The 25,625-nt window shown below is 47.7% G+C and overlaps 1 protein-coding gene across 3 annotated transcripts in view; it reads right to left on the reverse strand.

Moving 5' to 3' along the window:
- The window catches only part of C7H17orf58 (chromosome 7 C17orf58 homolog), a 201,490-nt gene that overhangs the window by 75,582 nt on the left and 100,283 nt on the right, over window positions 1–25,625 (reverse strand). For all 3 annotated transcript variants that reach the window (XM_069199914.1, XM_069199915.1, XM_069199916.1), the window contains one exon: window positions 8,031–8,114. In XM_069199914.1, the coding sequence (XP_069056015.1) occupies window positions 8,031–8,114 (84 nt within the window). The remainder of the gene's footprint in view (window positions 1–8,030; window positions 8,115–25,625) is intronic.

Consider the following 25,625-nt stretch of genomic DNA (forward strand, 5'->3'; position numbering starts at 1 on the left):
AATTAAAAATATGAACAGTGCGAAAGTTATATACATAGTCAATAAGTCCTGCTCAGTTTATCAAAGTTCCACAGTCCGTGGGCCAATGTCCACAAACACATGGGCAAAGCCCACACAGGAGACCAGATTCCGTTGGAGAGAACACTGCTGGGGCATCAGATGAGAAAACTACAGGCACCTCAGGGGGAAGGGAAGGGGGGGCACCTCAGCCACATGAGTCCACGACGCCAGATCCAGAGGGGCCTCCATGCCCACTGTACCATCCTGGGGAGTGCAAAGCCACAGTCTCACAAGTCTCTACAGTGGGTGGATTGCCCACTGTGCCATCTTGGGGAGTGCAAAGCCACAGTCTCACAAGTCTATACAGTGGGTGGTTTGCCCACTGTCCCATCTTGGGGAGTGCAAAGCCACAGTCCATCGGATGGATACCCGACTCCACTGGTATTGGAGGAGGCAGGGTGCCCAGAGTGCAGCGTGAACACCAGCTCCACACAGAACCGGCACTGTCAATGGGCCAGCGGTGCTTGACAGGAAGGGCCCAGCGGAGCGGTGCTTGAGACGGCGGGGCCCAGCGGAGCGGTGCTTGACAGGAAGGGCCCAGCGGAGCGGTGCTTGACAGGAAGGGCCCAGCGGAGCGGTGCTTGAGACGGCGGGGCCCAGCGGAGCGGTGCTTGAGACGGCGGGGCCCAGCAGAACGGTGCTTGAGACGGCGGGGCCCAGCGGAGCGGTGCTTGACAGGAAGGGCCCAGCGGAGCGGTGCTTGAGACGGCGGGGCCCAGCGGAGCGGTGCTTGACAGGAAGGGCCCAGCGGAGCGGTGCTTGACAGGAAGGGCCCAGCGGAGCGGTGCTTGACAGGAAGGGCCCAGCGGAGCGGTGCTTGAGATGGCGGGGCCCAGCGGAGCGGTGCTTGAGACGGCGGGGCCCAGCGGAGCGGTGCTTGAGACGGCGGGGCCCAGCGGAGCGGTGCTTGACAGGAATGGCCCAGCAGAGCGGTGCTTGAGATGGCGGGGCCCAGCGGAGCGGTGCTTGACAGGAAGGGCCCAGCGGAGCGGTGCTTGACAGGAAGGGCCCAGCGGAGCGGTGCTTGAGACGGCGGGGCCCAGCGGAGCGGTGCTTGAGACGGCGGGGCCCAGCGGAGCTGTGCTTGACAGGAAGGGCCCAGCGGAGCGGTGCTTGAGACGGCGAGGCCCAGCGGAGCGGTGCTTGACAGGAAGGGCCCAGCGGAGCGGTGCTTGACAGGAAGGGCCCAGCGGAGCGGTGCTTGACAGGAAGGGCCCAGCGGAGCGGTGCTTGAGACGGCGGGGCCCAGCGGAGCGGTGCTTGAGACGGCGGTGCCCAGCGAAGCGGTGCTTGACAGGAAGGGCCCAGCGGAGCGGTGAGTGACAGGAAGGGCCCAGCGGAGCGGTGCTTGACAGGAAGGGCCCAACGGAGCGGTGCTTGAGACGGCGGTGCCCAGCGGAGCGGTGCTTGACAGGAAGGGCCCAGCGAAGCGGTGCTTGAGACGGTGGGGCCCAGCGGAGCGGTGCTTGACAGGAAGGGCCCAGCGGAGCGGTGCTTGACAGGAAGGGCCCTGTTCAGCGGTGCCTGTCTTCACGGCGGGGCCCTGTTCAGCGGTGCCTTTCTTCACGGCGGGGCCCTGTTCAGCGGTGCCTGTCTTCACGGTGGGGCCCTGTTCAGCGGTGCCTGTCTTCACGGCGGGGCCCTGTTCAGCGGTGCCTTTCTTCACGGTGGGGCCCTGTTTAGCGGTGCCTTTCTTCACGGCGGGGCCCTGTTCAGCGGTGCCTGTCTTCACGGCGGGCCCTGTTCAGCAGTTCCTGTCTTCACGGCGGGGCCCTGTTCAGCGGTGCTTGTCCTGTCTTTCAAGGGCTCCTGTGATGGAGTCCTGGGCCCGTGGGTGTCCTCCGTCACACCCGGTATGGGGCTGGTGGGGCCCTCCTGGTCCGCGCACCTGCTGGCTGACTTCTCCGCCCTGCTGCCCTTGCCCTCCTTCGATGAGGCTCTCTGGCCCTTGCCTCCCCTTGATGTTGTGGCAGGTGACGGCCCACGACTACGCTCCTTGGTGGCAGCCGTGTCAGCCTTCTCGCGCCGGCCCTTTGTCTTTCGGGTTCTCTTCCCAGGGGGTGGGCTGGCTGTCCCCATGCTGCTGGCCGATGTATCTACACTGGGAAAAGGTGGACTCCAATACCCGTGCACAATGTTCGCCCTCGATGCAGGGCTGGTGGTGGCTGAGGTGCTCTTAGGACTCTTACCAGATGGAGGGGGTGGGTCAGTGGTTGGAAAGAGGTCAAGGTTGGAAAGGAAAATCAATTTGGAAAGACAGGGACGGGTAGGTGTAGTGGTAATGGGAGTGGAGGAAGAGGATGTGGTTGTAGGAGAGTCAGGTGTGCTGTCTTTGGGTGCAGGTGCTTGTGACGTATGCTGTCGTGAGGTGGATGGCTGTTGGGTGGGTGGCTGCCTGCGTTTGTGTGTTTTGGAAGAGGGGGTGACAGACACAGTGGGAGAGGACAGAGGGGACGTGTAAATGGCAGTGGGGGTGGTGACTGCACGTGTGCGGACTGTACTGGAGGGTGTGCTGGTGATGGAAGTACTGGCTGATGGTGGTGTGCATGCAGGTGTGAGTGGAGACGTCACAGGGAGGGAGGAGGGAGACGAGGAGGAGGGGGACACAGAGGTGGTAGTGACTGTTGCCATGTCTGCATCTGGATGTTGCTTGGGTGAATGCTTGTGGGATCTGTGGTGCTTATGTCTGGATGAGCTGCCCTTGGGTGTTGAGGTGTGTGCAGGCTGGTCTGATGGTGTGGATGGGATAGGCTGAGGAACAGGAGACTGGGACTGGGTGGAGGCAGTTAGAAGAGGGAGGCTGGAAACAGGGACAATGGCTGCCGTCAGTGCTGAGGCCAGAGCATTGAACGATCGTTGATGGGCAGCCTGACCCGAATGAATGCCCTCCAGGTATGCATTGCTCCGATGCACCTCCCTTTCTACACCCTGGATGGCATTCAAAAGGGTAGACTGCCCAACAATGAGTGTCCTCAGGAGGTCAATGACCTCCTCACTGAGGGCAGCAGGGGTAAGTGGGGCAGGGCCTGAGGTGCCTGGGGCGAAGGAGATGCCCGCCTTCTTCGGCGAGCGGGCACGGAGCGAAGGCTGAGGGGCTGCTGGGAGGGCGGGGCTGGTGCGCTGGGTGGCGGCTGTACCTGTTGTGGCGGGGGGCACGGATGTTGCCGCCACCGCAAGGGAGCTCCCTTCCGAGGACGTGTCGGTGTCGCTGACGTCTCCACGGGTCCCCGTTGTGGAGCTCCCCTCGCCCTCCGTATCACTGGTGACCTCGGTGTCTGTAGCATGGCCCACCGGGGCCATGTGAGTTGCAGCTCCCTCATGCTCCGATGCCAATTCTCCTCCGCCTGATGATGCTAATGCACACATGCACAAGAAGATAAAGAACAAGGGTGGGGGGAGAAATAAAGACAGGTTGAGTGCATGCATTGTCAACACCGTTGTCGGACAGGACAGACACAGGAGCCTCCTGCACTACGCCGCGCAATCGGGGTACACTTGTACTTGTGACTAGGCCTACAGGTCTATGGACAACAAATGCACACATGGATGATGCTGGACCATGGATAGCTGTACTTGGCACCCTACAGAGGTGGGGGGCGGGGGCACAGGGCCATGCCTAAAGGAGGGGACTAGACTACAGAAAGCGCCCTGGCCTAAAGTCACCCACAGCCCTCCTCCCCAACCCAGACACCTCCACTGCGCGCAAAGATAGCAGAATGTGCTGATACTCACCCCCTTGTGTCTGCCGTGATGTCCTCACGCGCCCATCCAAATCGGGGTAGGCCACCGCCAGGATCCGGGACATAAGGGGGGTCAAGGTACGACTGGCATCCCTCCTACGTTGGGAGGCCATCCCCAGCAGTGACTCAGCGGTCTTCCTGGTCCCGCGGCGGATGTCCTCCCACCTCTTTCGGCAGTGGGTGCCCCGTCTGTTGTGGACCCCCAGGGCCCGGACGTCCTTGGCGATGGCACGCCAAATGGCGACTTTCTGATGGGCGCTGACCTATTTGACATGTACAGGGTGGGAAAGGAAATATCATCAGTTTTCTGCATGTTAGATGTGATTGGCCCGCCCTCCCCAACCTTGCCATGTGGCACATGCTCTCATCTGTCGTGCGTTGCACTCCTCATTCGCTCCCCTCCCCACCATCTTACATCCACCCTACTCAACACAGGCATAGCCCATTCAACGTGCACCCAGTGTACTTACCTGTTGGTCTGGAGGACCGTAGAGTAGCGCATACTGGGGAGGACCCCATCCACAAGTTTCTCCAACTCTTCAGAAGTGAAGGCAGGGGCCCTTTCCCCAGTCGCAGCAGCCATTGTATCTTCCAGACCGAGGTCACAGCAGCACTTGCAGTATAGGTCCTCTCCTGTGGATGATCAGGTCTCGAGTGATTAATCAGATAGAAAATGGCGGTCACGCCCGCGGCGGTGCGTACCGCTGCGGTGCGTACCGCGACCGCCGGCGCACATCGTCATTGGCTAATGAAACCCATAGGGTTCAATGTTAACCAATGCGCCTTCGCACCGCGGTCTTCGACCGCCTACCGCCACGGTGTGCCACGCCAGCGCATTGACAGTGAGCAGGTGTACAGAAACAGAAAAAGTTATCATTCGATGAATGTCCAGGTGGTCTGTTTGGCAGACCAGTACATCTCCCATGTAAATGCCAAGTTCCCTGGGTCAGTGCATGACGCGTATGTTATGCGAAATAGCAGCATCCCTTATGTGATGGAACAGCTACAGAGACACCGTGTGTGGTTATTAGGTGACTCTGGTTACCCCAACCTCTCCTGGCTATTGACCCCAGTGAGGAATCCCCGGACCAGGGCAGAGGAACGGTACAATGAGGCCCATGGGCGAACTAGGAGGATAATAGAAAGGACCTTCGGGGTCCTGAAGGCCAGGTTTAGGTGCCTGCATATGACAGGTGGATCCCTAATGTACTCACCAAAGAAGGTGTGCCATATCATCGTGGCCTGCTGTATGCTTCACAATCTTGCATTGCGACGCCAGGTGCCTTTCCTGCAGGAGGATGGTCCAGATGGTGGTGTTGTAGCAGCTGTGGAGCCTGTGGAGAGTGAAGAGGAGGAAGACGACGGGGACGACACGGACAACAGGGACACAGTTATACAACAGTATTTTCAGTAGCACACAGGTAAGAATCACCCATGCCATTTTACATTTACTTCAGGCCTCCTGCATCTCTACTTTCTGTGTTCCCCACCATTTCCTCTTAACTGAATTGTGACTTTCCATTCACTCTTCAGAGCTGTTTGACCAACTGCGTGACTTCTGCTTTGTTTGCCCATGGACTACACCTTGTTGTCATTGGTATGTTGTCATCACAATGTCACAGAACATAATAGCACCGTTATGTGTGATACATAATAGTAAAATATAAGCAGACTCCTGTTATTGTACGTGCAATAAGTGATTTATTTCAAGTGCTACATATAGGTACATGATAGTAAAACGGTGATGGGTGGGGGTGGAGTAATGTCCATGGCAGAGTCCAGTTCTCAGTCTCACAGGTGCATTGTCCATATGCCTGTGGGAGGATGGAGCAGGGGCAGTTTAAGGTTGGACAGGGTGACAATGTGGGACAGTGGGATGACATCAGGGGGTATCTTATGCTGGCAGGGGTCTTGGCATCCTACTCTGTCTTCTTGTGTGATCTCAGGTTCCGCTTGCGGGGTGGTTGTTCTTCAGCAGGAGGTGGGGTTCTGGGGGCCTGTCGTTGTGTGGGGGCCTCCTGTCCACTAGCGCTGGCGGAGGTGGTAGGCTGTTCCTGGTCCAGGCTAGTGACAGGGGCCCTTTGTGGTGCCACATGGTCCCGCAATGTGGTGACTATCTGGTTGAGGGACAGGACTATGGTCCCCATTGCGGAACCGATGTTCCTGAGTTCGTCTCTGAACCCCATGTACCGTTCCTCCTGCTGTGCCTGGATCTCCTGGAACCTGGCCAGTACCGTCGCCATCGTCTCCTGGGAGTGGTGGTATGCTCCCATGATGGTGGTGAGGGCCTCTTGGAGAGTGGGTTCCCTTGGCCTGTCCCCTCCCTGTCGCACAGCAGCCCTCCCAGTTCCCCTGTTTCCCTGGGCCTCTGTCCCCTGGACGGTGTGCCCACTCCCACTGCCCCCAGGTCCCTGTTGTTGTTGGGGTGGTGGATTAACCTGGGTGCCCTGTAGTGGCGGACACACCGCTGATTGACGTGTCCTGGAGACAGAGGCATCGGCCCGCTGGGTGGGAGCTGTGCTGGTGTTCCCAGAGGGGGTTAGGTCTGCTGTAGCCTGTGGCTGTGTGTGGAGAACCGACTGTCCAGAGGTCCCCGATGGGCCGGGCTGGTCATCTGGGTCCAGGTCGACAGAGCTGCTGTCATCACTGGGGGCCTCTTCTGGGGGTGGGATGGACATCTCTGTACCCTCCGTGGCGGTGTGGTGGCGTTCGGGTCCTGCAGGGGTATAAGGGTATGGTTATTGCATCTGTGTGTGGCATTTCGTGTGATGGGTGGGTGTCCGTGTACCCAAGTGCAGGCATTCCCTTGTGGGGGCTTTTGTGAGGGTGGCTTGTGGGGGTGATGTGTGTGTGCAGTGGGCATGCTTTGGTGATGGGTGTCCATGATTTGTGGCCGCATGCAGGTCTAGGTGTTGGGATGGGTGGGTTCAGATGGTGGGACATTTGCAAGGAGTTGGTGTGATGGGGGTGAGGGTGGGGGTATGATTTGGCATGCAGGTGGGGTGGGGGTGGGAAGTAGTAGTTAAGATTTGACTTACCAGAGTCCATTCCTCCGCCTACTCCTGCGAGGCCCTCAGGATGCAGGATGTGCAAGACTTCCTCCTCCCATGCTGTGAATTCTGGGGGAGTAGGTGGGGGTCCGCCGCCAGTCTTCTGCACCGCTATGTTGTGCCTTGATACCATGGAACGCACCTTCCCCCGTAGGTCGTTCCAGCGCTTCCTGATGTCCTCCCGATTGCGTGGATGCTGTCCCACCGCGTTGACCCTGTCGACTATCCTTTGCCATAGCTCCATCTTCCTAGCAATTGTGGTGTGCTGCACCTGTGCCCCGAATAGCTGGGGCTCTACACGTACTATTTCCTCCACCATGACCCTGAGTTCTGCGTCAGAGAACCTGGGGTGTCTTTGGGGTGCCATGGGGTGGTGTGGATGAGGTGAGGGATGTTGTATGTGTTGTGGAGTGTGATGTGTGTGGTGGTGTATGGTGTTTTGTGCGTTGTAATTGTGTGGGTGATGTTGTGTTTAGCGTCTGTGTTATGGTCTACTCTAAGCTGTGCAGTCTCTCTCTGTCCTTGATTCGCAATTGTGGTAGTAAGGGTTTGTGGGTGATGTGGGTGTGTGTTTTATATTGTATTGGGTGTGTGGGAGTGGTGTGTGTATGTGTATCAGGTGTGTGTATTTCAAATTGGCCAATGTGGTTGTGTTTTGTAAGGGTGTGTGTATTTTGAGCGCGGCGGTGTGTACCGCCAATGGAATACCGCGGTTGAAAGATTCGTGGGTCGTAATGGCATGGGCGTATTTCTGTTGGCGTGGCGGTGGAGGTTTGGTCATCGCCATTTTTTTGCTGACCTTTGGTGTGGCGGACATGTGTGGATGTTGGGTTTTTGGCGGTTTGCCACTTGCGGGTCAGAATGACCGTGGCGGTTTACCGCGGCGGTGTTGTGGCGGTCTTCTGACCGGCGGTAAGTGCCTTTTACCGCCAAGGTCAGAATGACCCCCATAGTCCAGTGTCTAAGCTGTCGACTGTCACACATGACTTATAGCCATCTGCCGAAAATTGGGAGTACGTAGATACAAGGTAAGTACCAGAAATATTTGCTGTGTAAAACCTTTACGTTTACATGGCTGGTCCTCTGACAAATGTCTAAGTTACAAAATATTCATTAAGGATTTTGTATTAAAGTGCATACAAGCTACCCTACAAAAGGAGTTAACTGTTTTGGAAATTACCAAATTCGTTGTTGCAGAAAAATGTTCTTTCATCCTTGTCCCTCTTGCATTCGGTCAAACACATCTTCTCTTTGTTGTCAGGGTCTAAAATCAGTACAAAGATGTAAAAGATCAGTTCAGAGTCCAGTCATCAGTTTAAGCAAAATTCATATTTTAGTAACCGTTTTCTTAATATTTATGTATTAATACAGTACTTTTGAATAGGAACCTACTGAGAGCACTTTAGAAAATCATGCATCAGTACAACATGGGCAGCGGCAAGTCAAGCTCTGCTATGCTGCACAGCCAGTGTAAATCAATTCTGCTTTTGAGCACTACTTCCACTCGATTAGAGGGTATAATATTCCATTGCCAGCTAATGTTTGCCCTCTCGTTACACACATAACAAAGAATGCCTGTTGACTGCACCTGTGATGCTGAAAGCTGCTGAAGCCTTGGACATGGTTTCAGGGACAGCAGTAGAGTAGCAAACAGAGGACATCCAATTTTTATGATCTGGCTTCACAATGCAGCTGATTGGGCAGACGTTGTGTGCTTCTACAAAAAAGTGCTTGCCCTCCACGCAGCTGTGATCAATTTCTTTATTTGTCTAGCTGCCTAAGCTTGAACTTTCAGGCAAGTCCCAAAATTTCTTATATCTGTAGTGTGGGAATCTTCTCTGAATTAATTGCTTTCCTCACAAAGATTGTAAGTAGGGCATTCATCCCTCTGGGACATTGAATCATCAATTCAATGTCCCAGTTTATTCCTTAGGATTCCTTAAACGAACAAGGGCCTCCACCACTGTTAATGTATGATTTAAACTCTGTATGGATCAATAACTGATCTTTCTCGATGAGAAACTGTTTCCGGATGGACCAATGTAATTTTGCATTATGATTTACCCAGGTCCTTTGGGTTACTATTGGATTACCCTGTGTGTACTGTGAGATCTGATTAGCTGCCAGCACTTCGGACAGGAAGTGTTGGCAGCCATCTTGGGACACCCTGATCCCTTAGCTCTGCAGAAAAGCATTTCTTTTTCATTTTCACAGAGAGTCGCTGTAGATCCATGACTCCAGCAAAATAAAACACACGCAGGTTCCCGCACTTGTTTTGAAAAAAGCCTCTGGGTGGGCGTGGCCACAGGGCATTATTTTTAAAAAAGGAGGGGGGTGCACGGGCCCCCCTCCTGACGCTCATGGAGCCCTGGGAACCACAACATCCCTGGGGATTAATCTGAGTAAGGAGGGGGCCAGCGGGACCCCCACGGCACCGAGACTACCACCTCCCCGGGGCTAAATCACAGTAATGGGAGGGCCTCGCAGATCCCCCTTTGCCCTGGGGACCACCCTTCCCAGGGCTAAGGTGAAAGTCATTGGGGGCCTTGCAGACTCCACTGGGCCCAGGGACCTCTAACTTCCCAGGGCCTAAATATGTTTTGAAAGCAGGAGGGGGGCCAAGCCCCGCAACCCTTCCCTGCCCCCTTGCCATGTATGGCTCGGGGACCAATACCACCCTCGGCCTGGCCTGCGAACAACAAAGGAGGGGGGCATGCGATCCCCCTCCAGGAGCCATATATGACCCTGGGGACCACCACCCTCAGGGCCAGCTCCTGCTATGGCCCAGGGTGCCCACACAACTCCACTACGAGGAAGCCAAAGCTGTCAAACAGCTCTTGCTTGCATGGAGCGGAGTTTTCGTCTGCTTTCATGCCTGCAGAGATGCAGCCAGGGAAACAGACAAATGAATAATCTCACACACAGGCAGCTGAATATTTAGCAGCTCCATGTGTGTAAGATCAATGCCAGCAGGAGGCGGGGAGCCAGCTGGGACTGCGAGGCTCCCCCCACAGTCCCTATCGAGCACACTGGGTGCCCTGGGGGACATGGCCGGGACACGAGGGATGTGGTCCCCGTGGCCGAAATAGGCATGAGGAGGGTGGCCGCACAGACCCCCCCCCCCACTGAATTGTGGTGAGCTCCAGGGGATCGGGTACCCGGGGAGAGTGGCCTTGCAGCCTCCCATCCCCCATTGAATTGTGGTGGGCCCTGAGGGATTGGGTCCCTGGGGCTGAAATTGGCCGGGGGGGGGCTTCCTTCATTTCTATCAATATTAAAAGGTTTTGCAAGGGTGACGGACAGCTTAACAAAGGGCCCTGAATGCATTTGTCACCAATTTTGGTGGCACATTCTTGCTGCCGAGGGATTTAGGGACATTTGCACAAAACAAATATGCACTTATCTCATATAGATAAGAGGAAGGACCCTGGTTTGGAGGCGATGTAGGTCTTTGTACTCTCAATCACACTGCCAAAAGCACACAAGGTCACTGGAGAAATGTTCTCATGGTCCACTACGCAGCTATAGTGTAGAATACTTACTGGACAGTTCCCCACGAAGGCAGAAAGAACTATACTTGGGTATCTATTTTGTGCAAAACTGTAGACTTTTGTTGGATAAAAGGGCAGGTGAGGTTCCTTTGTGGCAGAGCCAATCACACATCTGCTAACACACCCACGCAGACACTCACACATCTACTCACAGAGACACTTTCACACCCCCTCTCACACCCAGAGACACCCTCTCACACCTACTCTCACACCCAGACACTCTCACACCTGCTTTCACACCCAGACAGACCCTCTCACACCCAGACCCTCTCACACCTAGAGACACCCTCTCACACCTATTCTCACACCCAGAGAGACAGGCACTGTGGCCAACCCCTGCCGCACATGTCTGAAGGCCGTGAGTGGAGGTGGATGGATTAACGTATAGTAATTCAAATTACATCCCGTTAAAAAAATAGAAATCCACTAAAAAAACAAAGGTTACAGGGATGTAATAGTTAGGTTCTGAATTTACTCGCAAAGGCCATAGAAATTTAGCAGTTAAGGTTAGAGCTTTTCAAGTAACTATAACTCGCCTCCTAAGGTAACTACTGTATAGTTCGTGCTTTGCCATGCACTGCTAATTACCCCAGATATTACAGCACTCATGACAACTTTTATAACGTCAACAAGAATATCAATGAAACATCAGAAGTCAAAATATTGAAGAAAAAACTGTGCGTTATAGTTACTTGAAATAACTCGAACTATAACTGCTGAATTTCTATGTTTTTTGCGAGTAAATTCAGAACCTAACTATAACGTCCCTGTAACCTTTGTTTTTTTTCAGTGACTAGCTTTATAGATAGATATATATATATAGATATAAGTATAGATATAGTTAGAGATAAAGATAGAGATATAGATAGATATAGATAGATGGAAGTAGATATATATATATATATATATATAGAGAGAGAGAGAGAGAGAAAGAGAATAAAATATTTAAAGTCCTCATGTATTTGAATGCACAAAAAGGTTTTTGCTTTATCTTTACACACATACATACACACACAGAAATTCAATGAGAGAATATAAATCAAAACGTCCATCAGTCTTTCTGCTTCAGATGGCAATTCTATTGTTTCTATTGTATTAAAAAATATTGCATTACTCCTACAAATACACAGCCAGACATCACATGTTTCGCGATTCAATCACTTTTCCAGGGCTCTGTAATTAACATGAAAAAAGAACATTAAAACCCAGTATATTTGAAAAAAACACAAGGATTTGTTGATTCACATCCATTACTTTTACTAATATGTTAGTTATTGTTCCTCTCATCATATATTTATCACACATTATGTATTTGTTTTTTTAATAAGATATTTTTATTTTAAACAAGGAAACTGTATTAAACATACTAAAAGAACATACCATCGCCGACCCTGCAGATATCAGGATTAAGCCAACAATACAACTGACCATATGGATGTTGCTCAAACCTCCCCTATCCCACCCACCAGAGCAGAAAAACCTAGCTGGTCTGAGAGTGATCCGATGTGGCAGTCTGAGGCAAAGGAGGTGCATAAGCTCCCTATATAAGGGTTCCACTGTCCCCACATTTTTATCCATTTTTGTGGACAGCCATGGCTTTTGTAAGTCACCTTCTCTGCCAACATGCACCAGTCCATGTCACAATTCCAGTCTCCCAGACGCGATGCATGTGTCACTTCCCATAGCCGTGCTTTGTTGCGTTTGGTCACAGTCAGTCCGAGGGTCATCCAAGATATCACCTTCCTGCTAAGGTCTGTTGTGTCCCATACATTCAATAGGCACTATTTTGCTGAGGTCTACATCTTGCTGCCACACACTTCATTCGTGCATGTGATCTCCTCTGCCCAGTAGTTCTGTACGACCAGACAGTCTCAGATTATGTGTAGGAAGGATCATTTCAGTCCACAACTCCAGCCACAGCAGGAGGAAGGTCCTTCTCCCACCACGCTGCCAAGACCTGAAACTTCCTCCCGATCCACCTCAGAAGATCTCCCACGCTTTCTCAATTCAGAAAGGACCTCAAAACCTGGATCTTCACCTGATCCCATCTGAACTTCACTTACTGCCCCCGCCCTGCGCCTTGAGACCCTAACGGGTGAATAGCCGCGCTTTACAAGTACTTGTTTGATTGATTGATTGAGTTATAAAACAGTGGGTGTCGGCTCTCCTGCCCATTTTAACGTTAACAGTGCACGTGAAGTAGGACCTGTGGAGTATTTTAAATTTTACTAGTCAGAACCCAGATTTAATTCTCACATCCCGCGGGGATGCCAGGGTGTCAAGCCATTCATCTTCTTCAAAGACACCCATGCCTTTTTCCCATGTGTCCTCAAGTGCTTCAAAATATCTGTTATTGATTAATTTGTTATAGGTGAGGGATGTCACTTTCCAGTTTAAGGGCCCCTCCAGTAATTTGCTCTTTAAAGGGGGAGGATTCAGGCAGGTCTGCCCTCTTGGAAGAGCTGTATGGAGTGCATGGTGCACTTGAAGGTAGTGGTATTTCTCAGTGGCCACGAATTGGAAAACTTGCTGTAGGTCTGTGAAGGAAAGGACCTGTCCCTGTGACCAGAGATCCCCCACCCTGGAGAGGTTGATGAGGTCCCATTTGGCGAACCAAGGTTGTGCCCCAGTATGCCCAGCATCTTGGAATCCCAGAAGGGAGTAGCCTGTGTTATCCTCCCCCACCACACCAGCACATGAAGTACTGTGAGCCAGAGGCTGATAGTCACTGCCATTGGTCCCCTGAGATGTTTGCATCTAGAGTTAGATTAGATGGTACTAAGGTACCCACCAGCTTCCATTAGGCGTCTATCCATGTGATGTGCAGGTTCATCCAGAGGAGAGTGTATCCAGTGGTTGGTAATCGTGAGTTGTGCCGCCCATTAATATTTTTGAATGTCAGGTAGGACAATCTCCCTATCTTACCCCCAGTCAGTTCTGCTAATGATATCCTCGCAGGACCTCCATCCCAAAGCAGGGTTCTGAGTTTGTTTTCTATTGCTTTAAAATAAGTTTTTGGCACAGGAAAAGGCGTGTTGTGTAGGGCATGGAGGAAGCGGGATAGAGCCCAGGAGCAACAATGGCAAGGATCTCCAATGATGGTGGTCATTTTTAAGCCAAGTCAGTAGAGGGGAATGTGCTACAAGAATAGAATTGGTCTGGGTCTGTAGTGATGTAGATGCCCAGGTACCGGAACCCGTCTTTGCCTATTTGCACTTCACATGCCTGAGGCTGTCGCCACGCCTCTCCTCAGAGGGTGGAAATCTTAGATTTCGCACAATTTACATTGTGTATTTGTAGGTCTTTTTATATATTGGTTCTGTCACTAACATTAGGCGTCCCTGGTGCCTCAGATATTTTTTTAACAAATGACTAACAACCGTCTCAGGTGTTATATAGTCCTTACAATTTACAAAACATCTCATGCTGCAATTTAATCTCATTATGTCACAAATCACAAGTATCATTATATCATATAACTAAAATTTACAAAAATAACTCATTATGTTTGTTGGTCATACATTAGTCCCCAGTCAAAATACACATAATTAACACATAACTCATATTAAACCACAATTCATTCATGCTTCATAGTCATATGTTTTATAATGCATATTAAATATTCACCCATAAGTATTGTCATCTTCTTCTAGATACTATGACTCCTCCCTATACCAAAAACTCTCTTGTCTGCATTGTAGTTATATATCTAAAAAACCTTATTTTCAAAACAGTGATGATATTGCAATTGTACTGTAGCACGTTGTGAAGATAAGAGACTTTGGTGCTTTCTGGACTGTGGGAGACCCTAATGGGGAACTTGGGCCCAGCTTGATGAATCTTCACGAAAATCTCCTAAAAAAAGTTTTTCTATCTCAGCTCCTTCCTGGAAAGGTTTAGGGTGTTCTGTCAAGTGAGGGTGAGAAAAAATAGGGGGGTACCAAAATGTAAGATCTCCATGTATTTTCTATAAACTTCTTTAAGACAGGTTTTAGCTAAACCGGGTGAACAGAATTTCACCAAATTCGGCAGGAACCTAGATCTTGGTCTGCAGATTAAGCTTTTTGTGATTCGGTGTAAACCGGTTCAGTAGTGCACACCTGTCATCTGAGACAAAGGCTTGAAAGGAGAGGCCAGTCCCTCCCACACCCTACTATGTACAGCCATCATCTGAGAGAGAGAGGTCTGAATGGAGAGGCCAGGCCCTCTCCACGCCCTAATATGTACAGCTGTCATATAAGAGAGATCTCTGACAGAGGAGGCCAGTTCCTCCTAACACACTACTACACACTCCTGCCATCTGAGAGAGAGGTGTGAAAGGATAGGCCTGTCATTCTCTACACACTTCTACCCACACCTGTCAGCTGAGACAGAGGTCTGAAAGGAAAGGCCATTCCATCCACACACCCTACTATGCACACCCATCATCTGAGAGAGAAGTCTGGCAGGAGAAGGCAGTTCTTCCCCACACACTACTAAGCAAACCCACCATTTGAAAGAGAGGTCGGAAAGGACAGGCCTGTCATTCTCCACATACCACTACTCACAGCCGTCACCTGAGACAGAAGTTTGAAAAGAGAGGCCAGTCCCTCGCCACACACCTTACCACGCACAATTGTTATATGAGAGAAAGGCTTGAAAGGAGATGCCAGTTCCTTCCCACACCATAACACGCACAGCTATCATCTGAGAGAGAGACGTCTGACAGGGGAGGCCAGTCCTTTCCCAGGCACTTTTATGCACACCGGTCATCTGAAAGAGAGGTGTGAAAAGACAGTCCTGTTAATCGCCACTCACTACTATGCACACCCGTTATCTGAGATAGAGGTCTGAAAGTAAAAGCCAGTCTATCCACACACCCTACTATGCACACTCCCTCATCTGACCCCACACTAAATAGAGAGGGTAGGTCTTACTTTCACCCTACTATGTGTACCCATTATACAAGAGAGGGGTGAAGGTGGAGAGGCTAGTCTCTCCCCACACACTAGTATGCATGCTTATGACACTGTGGAGGGGTGTTAGTGGAGAGGTTAGTACTTCTCTGTACCCTACTATGTACACCTGATACCCTGGGGAAAGCTGTTAGCACAGAGGCTAGACTCTCCATTCACCGTACTATGCACACCTGTTATTCCAGAGAGAGGTCTCAGCTGAGAGGCCAGACCCACCACACACCCAACTATATCCATCATCTGACAGAGAGGTGTTATTGGAGAGTTGAGGCTCTCCACACACCCTTCTATGTACATCCATTATGCAAGAGAGAGGTCTCAGCGGAGAGGCCAGTCCCTGCACAAGCCCTACTATGCATTGTTGTCATTTGAGAGAGTGGTTTGAAAGTAGGGGTAGTCCCTCCTTATACTCCAGTATGCACACCCATTATCCAACAGTCTCTTCTCAGTGGAGAGACTAGTGCATTCCATATATTGCTGTTTCCTTACTATTGTGAAAATTGTGTTGTGATCCAACAAGAGTCTCACAAGCATAGAGTGCAAGTTTCACGGAGTGAAGTTTGCCGCATGAGGCTTGTTTGATGCCACAAGACACTCCGGAGACCTGCATTGAAAGTTACTGGGCCTGCCATGAGGTGTATTACGATCCCACAAGCAACTCACAAGATCCACATGGAAAATTACTGGGCCTGCCATGAGGTCTTTTACGATCCAGGTGGAGTCTTGCGACATCGTACAGGGAAAGTAAAATAAAAAGGGCCAAGGCTCTAATAATAGTTACCATTCTTATTACATGACTGAAGAAATGCTGTGATGTGATTGGCTGCAGAACTAGAAATAGCTCAGGTTATCCTTGGTGCTTTGGAGGAGAAGGAGATCTGTCTGAGTTCTGCTCGGCAGAATTGAATTTATGAGGAGCTGAAAGAGACTGGTGTCTTCATCTGTATTTAAGAAAGAAATTCAAGTTCAGACTTTTAATAATATATTTTTTCAACTTTGTTGTGAAGTGCCAGTAAGTGTACTAATGTTGGTAATCATTCTACAACATGTTTACAGAGTGAAAGGCTGTTTGGGGAGGTGTAGATAGGTTAATATAGCGTTTGACAGGTACATGCTATAATATGGAGAGATGTGAGCAAGGTTTGCAGATCATGTTAAAAAATGAAGTGTTTCACTGTATATACTTGTCAGTAAAGTAAGTACTATTTCTTAAATTATAAAAAAATAATGTAATAATACAAGCTCTACTGTACTTATGAACCTCATTGTATACATATATTTTAGCCCTAAGAGATGTTTGAGTGGTGATATTACTATTTTTAGGGTTGAAAAAGTATGGTGAGTGTTAGCAGAGGTGAGTTAAGATGCCTGTGTTCTTTAGGAACTGTTATGGAAGCAGGGTTCATAGCATAAATGTGATTGCGGGTAAAATGTAATAAGGCTTAGACAATATATTGATGTATCACTGTTATGAATTATTGATAAGTATGTAACTTTTAACTTTTTGGTTATTTTGTCTTTTCTTTAGGAGGAATTGGAAATTTGTGCATGAGGAAAACATTACCTGCTAACATAGCAGCAAAAAAGAGCCTTGTTAACACAAGCAGGATTATTGTGCTGTTGAGGAATAACTACATCTTGAAGCACAGTGTTTTCAGGTTTGAAGGATGTGGCAGTGACTGGACAGTTTTGCAGTTCAGCAGCATGAGCTAACTCTGCTCGAGCTAGGCTTTGTGAACTGTAATTTATAGTCATGGTACTTTGCTGAACCTTTCTTGCCATCCAGCCTGTTGATATATACTTGAAACTGAACATTCTTTGACAGGCTAAAGTGGCTGAAAGACTGGAAAAGAAGTGCTACTTGAATAAAAATCCAGTAGGCAAATAAAGCAAAAAGGGGGGAGACATTGTCTCCTGCTGATGAGTGTGAAAAAATATGTTTCCATTTTATTATAGTATTTCAATATTCTCCGAAATTGGTAGTTCTATCTTCAGGAACTGTAAATATACTGCTGCATGTATATGTATATGTATGGTAGTATGCACATTCTACAGACATTTGGTAATGGAGAAGCCAATTATTTTGTTATACAGCTACGGTGACTAGTCATGCAATAGTGACGTGTTAGTAGAGAGATCAGCCCTTGTCCATGCTGTACTGTAGGGACCTCTGATAGAAGAGCGAGGTATTGGCACAGAGAGCAGTCCATCTTTGTATTCTAATATGTACTCCTATCAGCTGTTGTGCACACAGTATTTTGTATGACTGTCGCCTTTGGGAGATGTCTGAAAAAGAGGTGAATATGTCTCTACACCAGTTGTGCAAGACATGGGACCTTGATTTAGATTTTGGTCTTACCACTAATCCAAATCAGAGGTGGGCCCGAAAAGACCATCAAGTCAACGGTGTTCCGCCTGCCTTATTTAGATGTATTGCGACTGAGCTGAGGACCACCATGACACAGTACTCTTCCTAGCCATCAGGCGGTGGGTTCCTGCCGACCCTATTTAGATGTTAAAGTCGTGCAGGTGGTGTACTGATGGTGGATTACTGATGGAGGGAGAGCACTGCCGGGCCCAATGGACATTGTACAATGGCACAGGTGAAACAAAGGCCACCGCAGCCCCCGTGGTGCAGAGGGGCCCCCAAGCTAGAGGAGGCCCCTCAGCACAGCACCCTGGCCTAAGAGAACCCTTCCAGTTTCGTTACGTCACTAAGCCTGGCCATGGATTAGAGGTAAGTCACACACATACACTGTACCGTAGTCATATGTTTGCCCCACACTACACACTACACAATACACCACATACACAATATAATCCATTGCCATTCCACCACAACACAAACATGCTGGAAACCGATCTTGCCATACATCCATGATACAACACCCACACATTGTTGACACAGCACCAACACACGCCACAACCACAACAATCCACACAACTACACACTCATCTACACATACGCACCTACACACAAGCGCAACTACACACATCACAACAACAACCACACAACAACAACACTCAAATGAATGTTGCACATAGCGACACAACGATACCCAAACATACACAATAACAACCCACATGCAAGTGGCACACATACAGACACAACTACATCACCCACTCTAGCTCCCTCCACCTCAGTCAGCCAATCGCATCACACATACACGTACTGACACACACACAACTGGTAGCACAATATTACATATAGAGGTCTCCTGGACCTAGTCAACGAGTGTGAATGTAACGTCACTGTGGTCCCAGCATTCATTTGGCAATGAATACTGACACCACAATGACAGATGTGTATGTGTGCGATGTGTCATGTGCCAGTGTGTCCCCACCCATGTCCCACACAAATGTGTTCTCGACATATGCATGTCACAGTAATTCGAAAAATTACTGTGACATGTATATGATGCAGTGGTCACATGCCCATGTGCGGTGACCTCAGTCCGGCAACGGGGTGGGGGGTCTGTTTTCTCTGTGGTCCATTGGCAGCAGAGACAGAAGGTGTTGTCTATTTGTGTCCAGTCAAAAGCAGAAGCGGAATGGTTAAAAAAGGTAGGTTTTTACCTAATGACCCCTCCCCAATTCTCCAACTCAGGTGTGGAGGTCAGACAGTCACAGTTAGCTTGGCGGTAAGGCACATCCAAATCTGTTTGGCGGTAAAGATGGCTGGAGTCTTGCTGTCAGCCCCAGTTCCTAAGGCCACTGTCGAGGCGGCTGGAGATTCTTGGCAGAGTCTGCAGGACTTGAGAAATCTCTCTCCTATGGTCTTGCCAACATCTAAATTGGGCGGGCGGACAGTCAAGGCAGTGGACTCCTTTCCTGATGAAAAACCAGCGGCAGGACTATTACCGCCAAGATCAAAATCAAGCCCATAGTTTTCAACAGAGAGGATACTCTATTTTATCCTCTACTATAGACATTCATCACTATGAAGAGAGGTATGCAGTGGGAGAACAGTTTCTACCCACAGTCTACTTTGCACATATGTTACTCTGAGGAGATGTCTCAGCTGAGAGGGCAGTGCGTTTCCATACCATAGTCTTTGTGCTCGTTATGCAAGAGAGATTTTTCAGCATAGAGATAATTTCATCCCTACAATTTAACTGTACATCTGTCATCATGTGTAGAGCTGTGCCCAGAGAGGTAGGCCCCTTTTCACATCCCTATCTACACACCCATCATCCAAGACACAAGCCACAGGAGAGTGGCCAGTCACGTCCCATACTGTACTATGTAAATTTGTCATGCAAGTGAAATCTGTCAACAAACAGGGCAGTTCCTCCCCACAGCCTGCCGTTTATACCTATCGCCATGGGAAGAGGTATGAGCAGAGAGATACATACTATACATACTAGTGAGCCTGGGAAAAAGGTGTGACAGGAGAGGCAGCGTCTCTTTACAGCCTACTGTACACACTGGTTACCTTTATGCAAGGTCTCATTGGAGACTTCAGTGTTCCTCCACAGTCTTCTATATACAGTTTTTAGGATGTGGAGAGGTGTCAGTGAGACTGCCGGTTTCTTGATACACCCTTCTGTATACTGTTCTAATACTGTGAAGCAGTCTCATATGACAGTCTGCTTTCTGACCTCATCCCACTAATGGGGACCAAAAGGCATAAGCATTGTGATAAAGTAAAGTGTAAATTCTTCCTGTAGAAAAAGTTTATGAACTCACAAGACTCAACCGGGATCGTATAAAAAATAGTGGGGTACACAAAATCTTGATGCAAGGTGTCACTGGAGAATCTATCTCTCTCCATACCATACTATCCACACTTGTATGCCTGGTTATTAGTGAAAAACTCACTCTCTCCTCACACCATACTATGCACTTCTGTTATACTGTGAGAAGTATCAGTGGAGAGGCCATTTTTTGCACATGCCCATTAGTTGGGAGTATAAGGGATAAATATTATAATGAAGGTAGGTGTACATTTTTCTAAGTGAGACTTCCAGGATCGAAAAAACAAAAAACAAATAATAGTGGTGTATAGAAAATCTATCTCAAGGGAAAGATGTTAGTAGAGTCTTGTGTATTTGGACAGTCTAATACTTACATCCTATTAAACAAAACTAATATGTATTAAATATAGTTTGAATGTTTGAGCGCGCAAGACTCTCATGAGAGCTGGACAAATATACCAGTGAGTTCAGGCACTTGGATGCTCCTTCTCATGCAAGTGTCTCGCGATTATCATTATCACAAACAAAAGGGACTTATACCATGAAATAATCACATAATGTTGCAATAGGATGGCTTTGACAACAGCCTTTGTGTTCATAGTGTGTAATGTTCAGTTACATATAGAACTGGATGAATTGCTTGATGTTATTAAGGAAGATACTATTCCCTTTTACAGTGAAGGGCACTCCATCTTGCCTATAGACACCTGGTATATCAAACCGGATGTTGTTGTAATATATAGAGCCCATGCCATGGTCATGAAGAAATACAAAAACTGTTTTATTAACATACTTCTGGGATTTCTCAGTCTTAGAGCAAATCTTTTTGGACCATTGCCATTTCTGCTTTTGACATATATTAGAATATACAAAGGCAGTTTGAGGAAAGACGGACATCAGTTGTGAATAGGTCTCCTTCATTTGGATTTCAAGAGCAACACGTGTGGTTGTGCCTAGGTCATTGCCACCACAGTGCACTATCATCATGTCTGGGTGCTCATAATCCATTATTCTCTCAACCATTGCTAACAACTGGTGACACTTTATACTTTTATGTCCAGTCCAGGTTATGCCCAAGTTTGGAAATCCAAGATTCTTGTCAATACCACAACTAATGGCATGTTCTCTAGCTCAGTGGATGAAACTGTGTCCCAAAATCCAGAGGTGAACCATGGCGCTGTATGGAGATCTCAGTCACAAAAGGAGTGCTCAGCAGAATGAATATCCTTCACGAGAAATGTGGAGTTATATGTGGAGAGATAAAATAGGAAGGTGCCAAAGATAGTAGGTAGAATTTTGGCAGTTACATGAGAAGGTTAGGTTGTGATTAACTGCTGTTTGTATGGTGCACAGTTACTTGATAAACAGTATGGGCTTTCATATTGGCTAATTTTGAAATTTTGGTACAATTCCACAAAAGTCATTGGCAAGCTTCTGCAGGTGAAGTTTTATGAGGGAGTCCTCTTACAATCTTGCAAGAGTCGCATGAAACTTGTCCAAGCGACCCTGGCACGAGGTCTTTCTTTTGATCTTGCAAGAGATTGTACAGGGAGAGAAAAGACTGTGTATTTCCACAGTATCAGGGCAATTAACTGATTAAAACAATCATAAAAAGAGAAGTAAAGCACAGGTAGTCAAGATGAATTATAAAGCAAAAATAAAATGTTACATAAGCTATTACAGGGTATTATGGTACAAGTAGTACATGTATTTTGAAACAAATACATTTCTTCTGTGAAGAACACAAGAGTAAGGTTATTTTAGGGTCAATCAATAGTTGACTTTTATTCTACAAAATTCAAAGAAACCTTCAATGTGATTGGCTGCAAGGCTTGAGGCTTGATATATGTGTTGCATGACCTCAGACACCGGAGATTGCCCTGGGTGGTTTGGAGGTGAAACAAGTGTACTAACTTTGACTTGTGCTCAGTAGAGGTAATCTGACTCTTGATTGAAAGTGATTGGTGTATTCAGCTACATTCAAGACATAGCCTTATTTTAAGGTAAGTAAAAAATACTGCAATTTAATTATGAAGCCTCTGACTAAATATGACAATAAAATAATATATTTAGAAACAATTTTCAATATATTTGTTTAGTATGGCAGCCCCTGTAATTTGGATGTTTAAAATGCTAAATAGAAATTAAAGCACTTTCTTTTGAACCTTAGCTGGTTGTATTTTTCAGAAAATGTTGAGTTCCTAGGTGGCTACGGAGATAGATTTATTTTAAGATCTAGAGGGTTCTCAAGGATGGTTGATGTATATTCTAAATTTTCAACTTACTGTATATATTTTTGGACAGTGGGTGGCCTAAACACAGTTAAACAAATACTAGAGTGTTTTTGCAGTAGAGAGCGTGCACTAACTAAATTGAATCGTAGGTGCAGCCTACTCATAGAATGTATGTTTGGATAAGGAATGAATTGCTCAGTCAACTGTTTATCAATGAGGTTAAACCCTGTACATAGGTGGTTTGTATAGACTGCATGTGGCATTAAACTGAAGCATTCATAATCTGAAAAAATGTATGTTGTATACTGAAGATTTTATGAAATTGCATTGTATTTAATCTGTAAATTGCTAAATTTTGTTGTATTGTGGACTGAAATTACATTGGATTATGTTTCATAAAACAATTATACATGTACTTCACTGCAAGAAAAAGTTTTTGTAGAGAAATGGGTTACTAACAAAAGTCTTTTAGTCCCAGCATATAGCATAAGAGGAGGTCTCAGTAGAGGGGCAACTTTGTTACAAATGTGTTTCATTGGGACTGTTTAAATTGTAGAGCAGTGTTTTGCATGCAGTATTTAACATGTGGTATGGTATCGGTAGAGAGGTCTTTTTGTTAGCAAAGTGTTTTAATAGTTATAGGCAATGTTGTCATTAAAGCTGCAATAATAGAAGGCCTAGTGTTTGCATAGATCCTTCTACATCAATCAATCACTCAACCAAAAAATCAATCACTATTTTTAGAGCATGGCACTGTCACCCCTTGGGGTATCTGGGCGCTTGGGGACAAGGTCTCTGTTGAAAAGCCAGGTTTTGAGTTTCTTTCTGAAGTCTGGAAGGGACAATGCTGTTTGGAGGTGGAGGAGCTGGTCGTTCCTGGTCTTGCCGGCAATGCAGAAGAAGGAGTAGCCACTGCTGTGACAGATTCAGGGTGTGTGAGTGACGGCTAGTGAGGAGGAGCATAAGTGTCTGGATGGTTGGTGGAAGTTCACTTGGTGGTTGACATAGGTCGGTCCTTGATCATGTAAGGCCTTGCAGGCATGCATAAGGATCTTGAGCTGGCATCTCTTCTGGATGGGGAGCCAGTGGTTTCTGAGGTGAAGGGTGATGTGGGCCGCTTTGGGGAGGTCCAGGATGAGTCTAGTCTGTATGGACTGAAATCTTTTGAGGGGTTAGGTCGAGATGCTGGCGTAGAGTGCATTGCCCTAATTGAGTTGGCTAGTGATGAGGGCCTGGGGGACAGTTTTCCTGGTGTTGACTGGGATCCATCTGAAGATTCTGCAGCGCATGTTGAGGGTGTGGAAGCTTGAGGAGGCTACTCTCTTGATTTTTTGCTTCATGGTCAATTTAGTGTTGAGGATCATGCCGAGAATGCATGTGGGGTCTGTTGGCATGGGAGAGGGTCCAGATTCGTTTGGCTACCGGCTGTTGTCCCATATGGGTGTGTGTTTCCTGAAGATCAGTACTTCTGTTTTGTCTGAGTTAAGTTTGAGGCAGTTTGTTCTCATCCAGTTGGCTACGTTGGTCATGGCATTGCAGAAGTTTGTTCTGGTGGCGGAGGGGTCTTCGGTGAGCAATAGGACAAGCTGTATATTGTCTGTGTAGGATATGATGTTGAGTCTGTGGGATCTGACAATGTCAGCTAGGGGGTCTTGTAACTGTTGAATAATTTGGGTCTGAGAGTTGATTTGTGGGGTACACTGCATAGGATGCTCTTGGGTGTGTAGGTGAAGGGAGGCATTGGGATGCTCTGGGTATGTCCTGTCACGAAGGAGGCAATCGATTTGCAGATGTTCTTTTGTATGCCGATGTTGTGGAGTCTGTTAATGAGAGTGTGGTGGGAGACTGTGTTGAATGCAGCTGAGAGGTATAGGAAAATCAGGGTAGCGGTCTCTCAGCGATCGAGGAGTGTTCGGATGTCGTCTGTGGCAGCGATGAGTGTGGTCTTCATCCTGATTGGGAGATGTCAAGCAGGTTGTTTTGTTCCAGCACAGAAGTCTTTAAGTAAAAAAAATTACAGTTTCAGGTTAAAGATGCTGTCACACATGGAAATTAGATCTATGAAGCTTATGACACACATAGTTATTCAATCTTATAGGGGAAGTCCAAAGCAATAATTTGGACTAGTTTAGGCCTGGCATCAACATGAAAACATATGTTGAGACCGTTTCCTGAAACCGAGTATCTTGCTCAGTTTGACCCAGAAAGTACTGAGCTCCTTAAAACAAATATGATGGACACTTATTACCCTAATGGAAGTGTCCAACAAGAAAACATGTGCTTGTATGAATTACTGCAGTCCTATTCATACCGGAATAATGTAATGAGAACAGTGAGCAAGTCAAGTTTGGGGTGACTGGCTGTAACGGATGTTTAGTGAGACATGCAATCCAAGTTTCATTATTCATTGTAAATTGAGCTGTCAAACAGGTGAGAAAAGAAAATTATTTTACAACTTTTTAAACCTTGGCATTCAGAAACTGACCTGCTAGGTGACCATGGCTGCTATGAAGATGCTTTCAATACAGTCAGAGATAGCATCCGATGTGAAATGTTTCCAGCATATCAGAAAACATTAAAATGATGAAGTCCAAAAGGAGGGAACAGTTGCTATAGAAGCTTCAAATGACAGCTCACAAGACAGCCAGAGCTCAGGGCCTAAGAGGATCCTCTTGGCCATCCTATCATTGAAAATGAAGCATCCGTAGCTATGAATGAAACAAAAACTGCTATGGGTCAAGTAAGTAGTGAGAGCATTGATTTAGAAAGTTTTATCTCTCAGCTAAATATTTTTCAACAAATACTAAAACTTGTAGATCATCAACTGCTACATGATAAGTTTGAATGTACTTGTCAAGCATACAAGTCTACACTTTTCTATGTTAGTGGTCAGGCAGGTACAGAGAAAATGTTCTGATTAAAGTGCTCACTGCATTTGTTCAGAGAAATAATAGCTGTGACCTATCGATTGCTCTGACTGGACTAGCTGCTCACAACATTAAAGGAAATACATTGCACAGACTACGTATGTTGCGTGTGGAACATGACAACAAACTAGGATACCTAAGATTACCTGCTGATACATTTCATGAGGTGTCCAATGTTCTGAAGAATTTGAAAGTTCTGATTATTGATGAGGTTAGCATGGTGCCTAACCTTATGTTAACTTTCATTTATCAGAGGATGCAAGAGGACGTTTTATTTGGAGGTCATCACGTCATACTTTTTGGTGACCTGCTACAGTTGACTGGTCAAACCTCCTACAGTTCACCTGCTACAGTTGACTAGTCTGAGGATGCAAGAGGTCCTCAGAACTGACTATTACATTTTATTTGGAG

This window comes from Pleurodeles waltl, chromosome 7, assembly GCF_031143425.1.
Source record: "Pleurodeles waltl isolate 20211129_DDA chromosome 7, aPleWal1.hap1.20221129, whole genome shotgun sequence".
In the NCBI taxonomy this organism is placed as follows: domain Eukaryota; kingdom Metazoa; phylum Chordata; class Amphibia; order Caudata; family Salamandridae; genus Pleurodeles; species Pleurodeles waltl.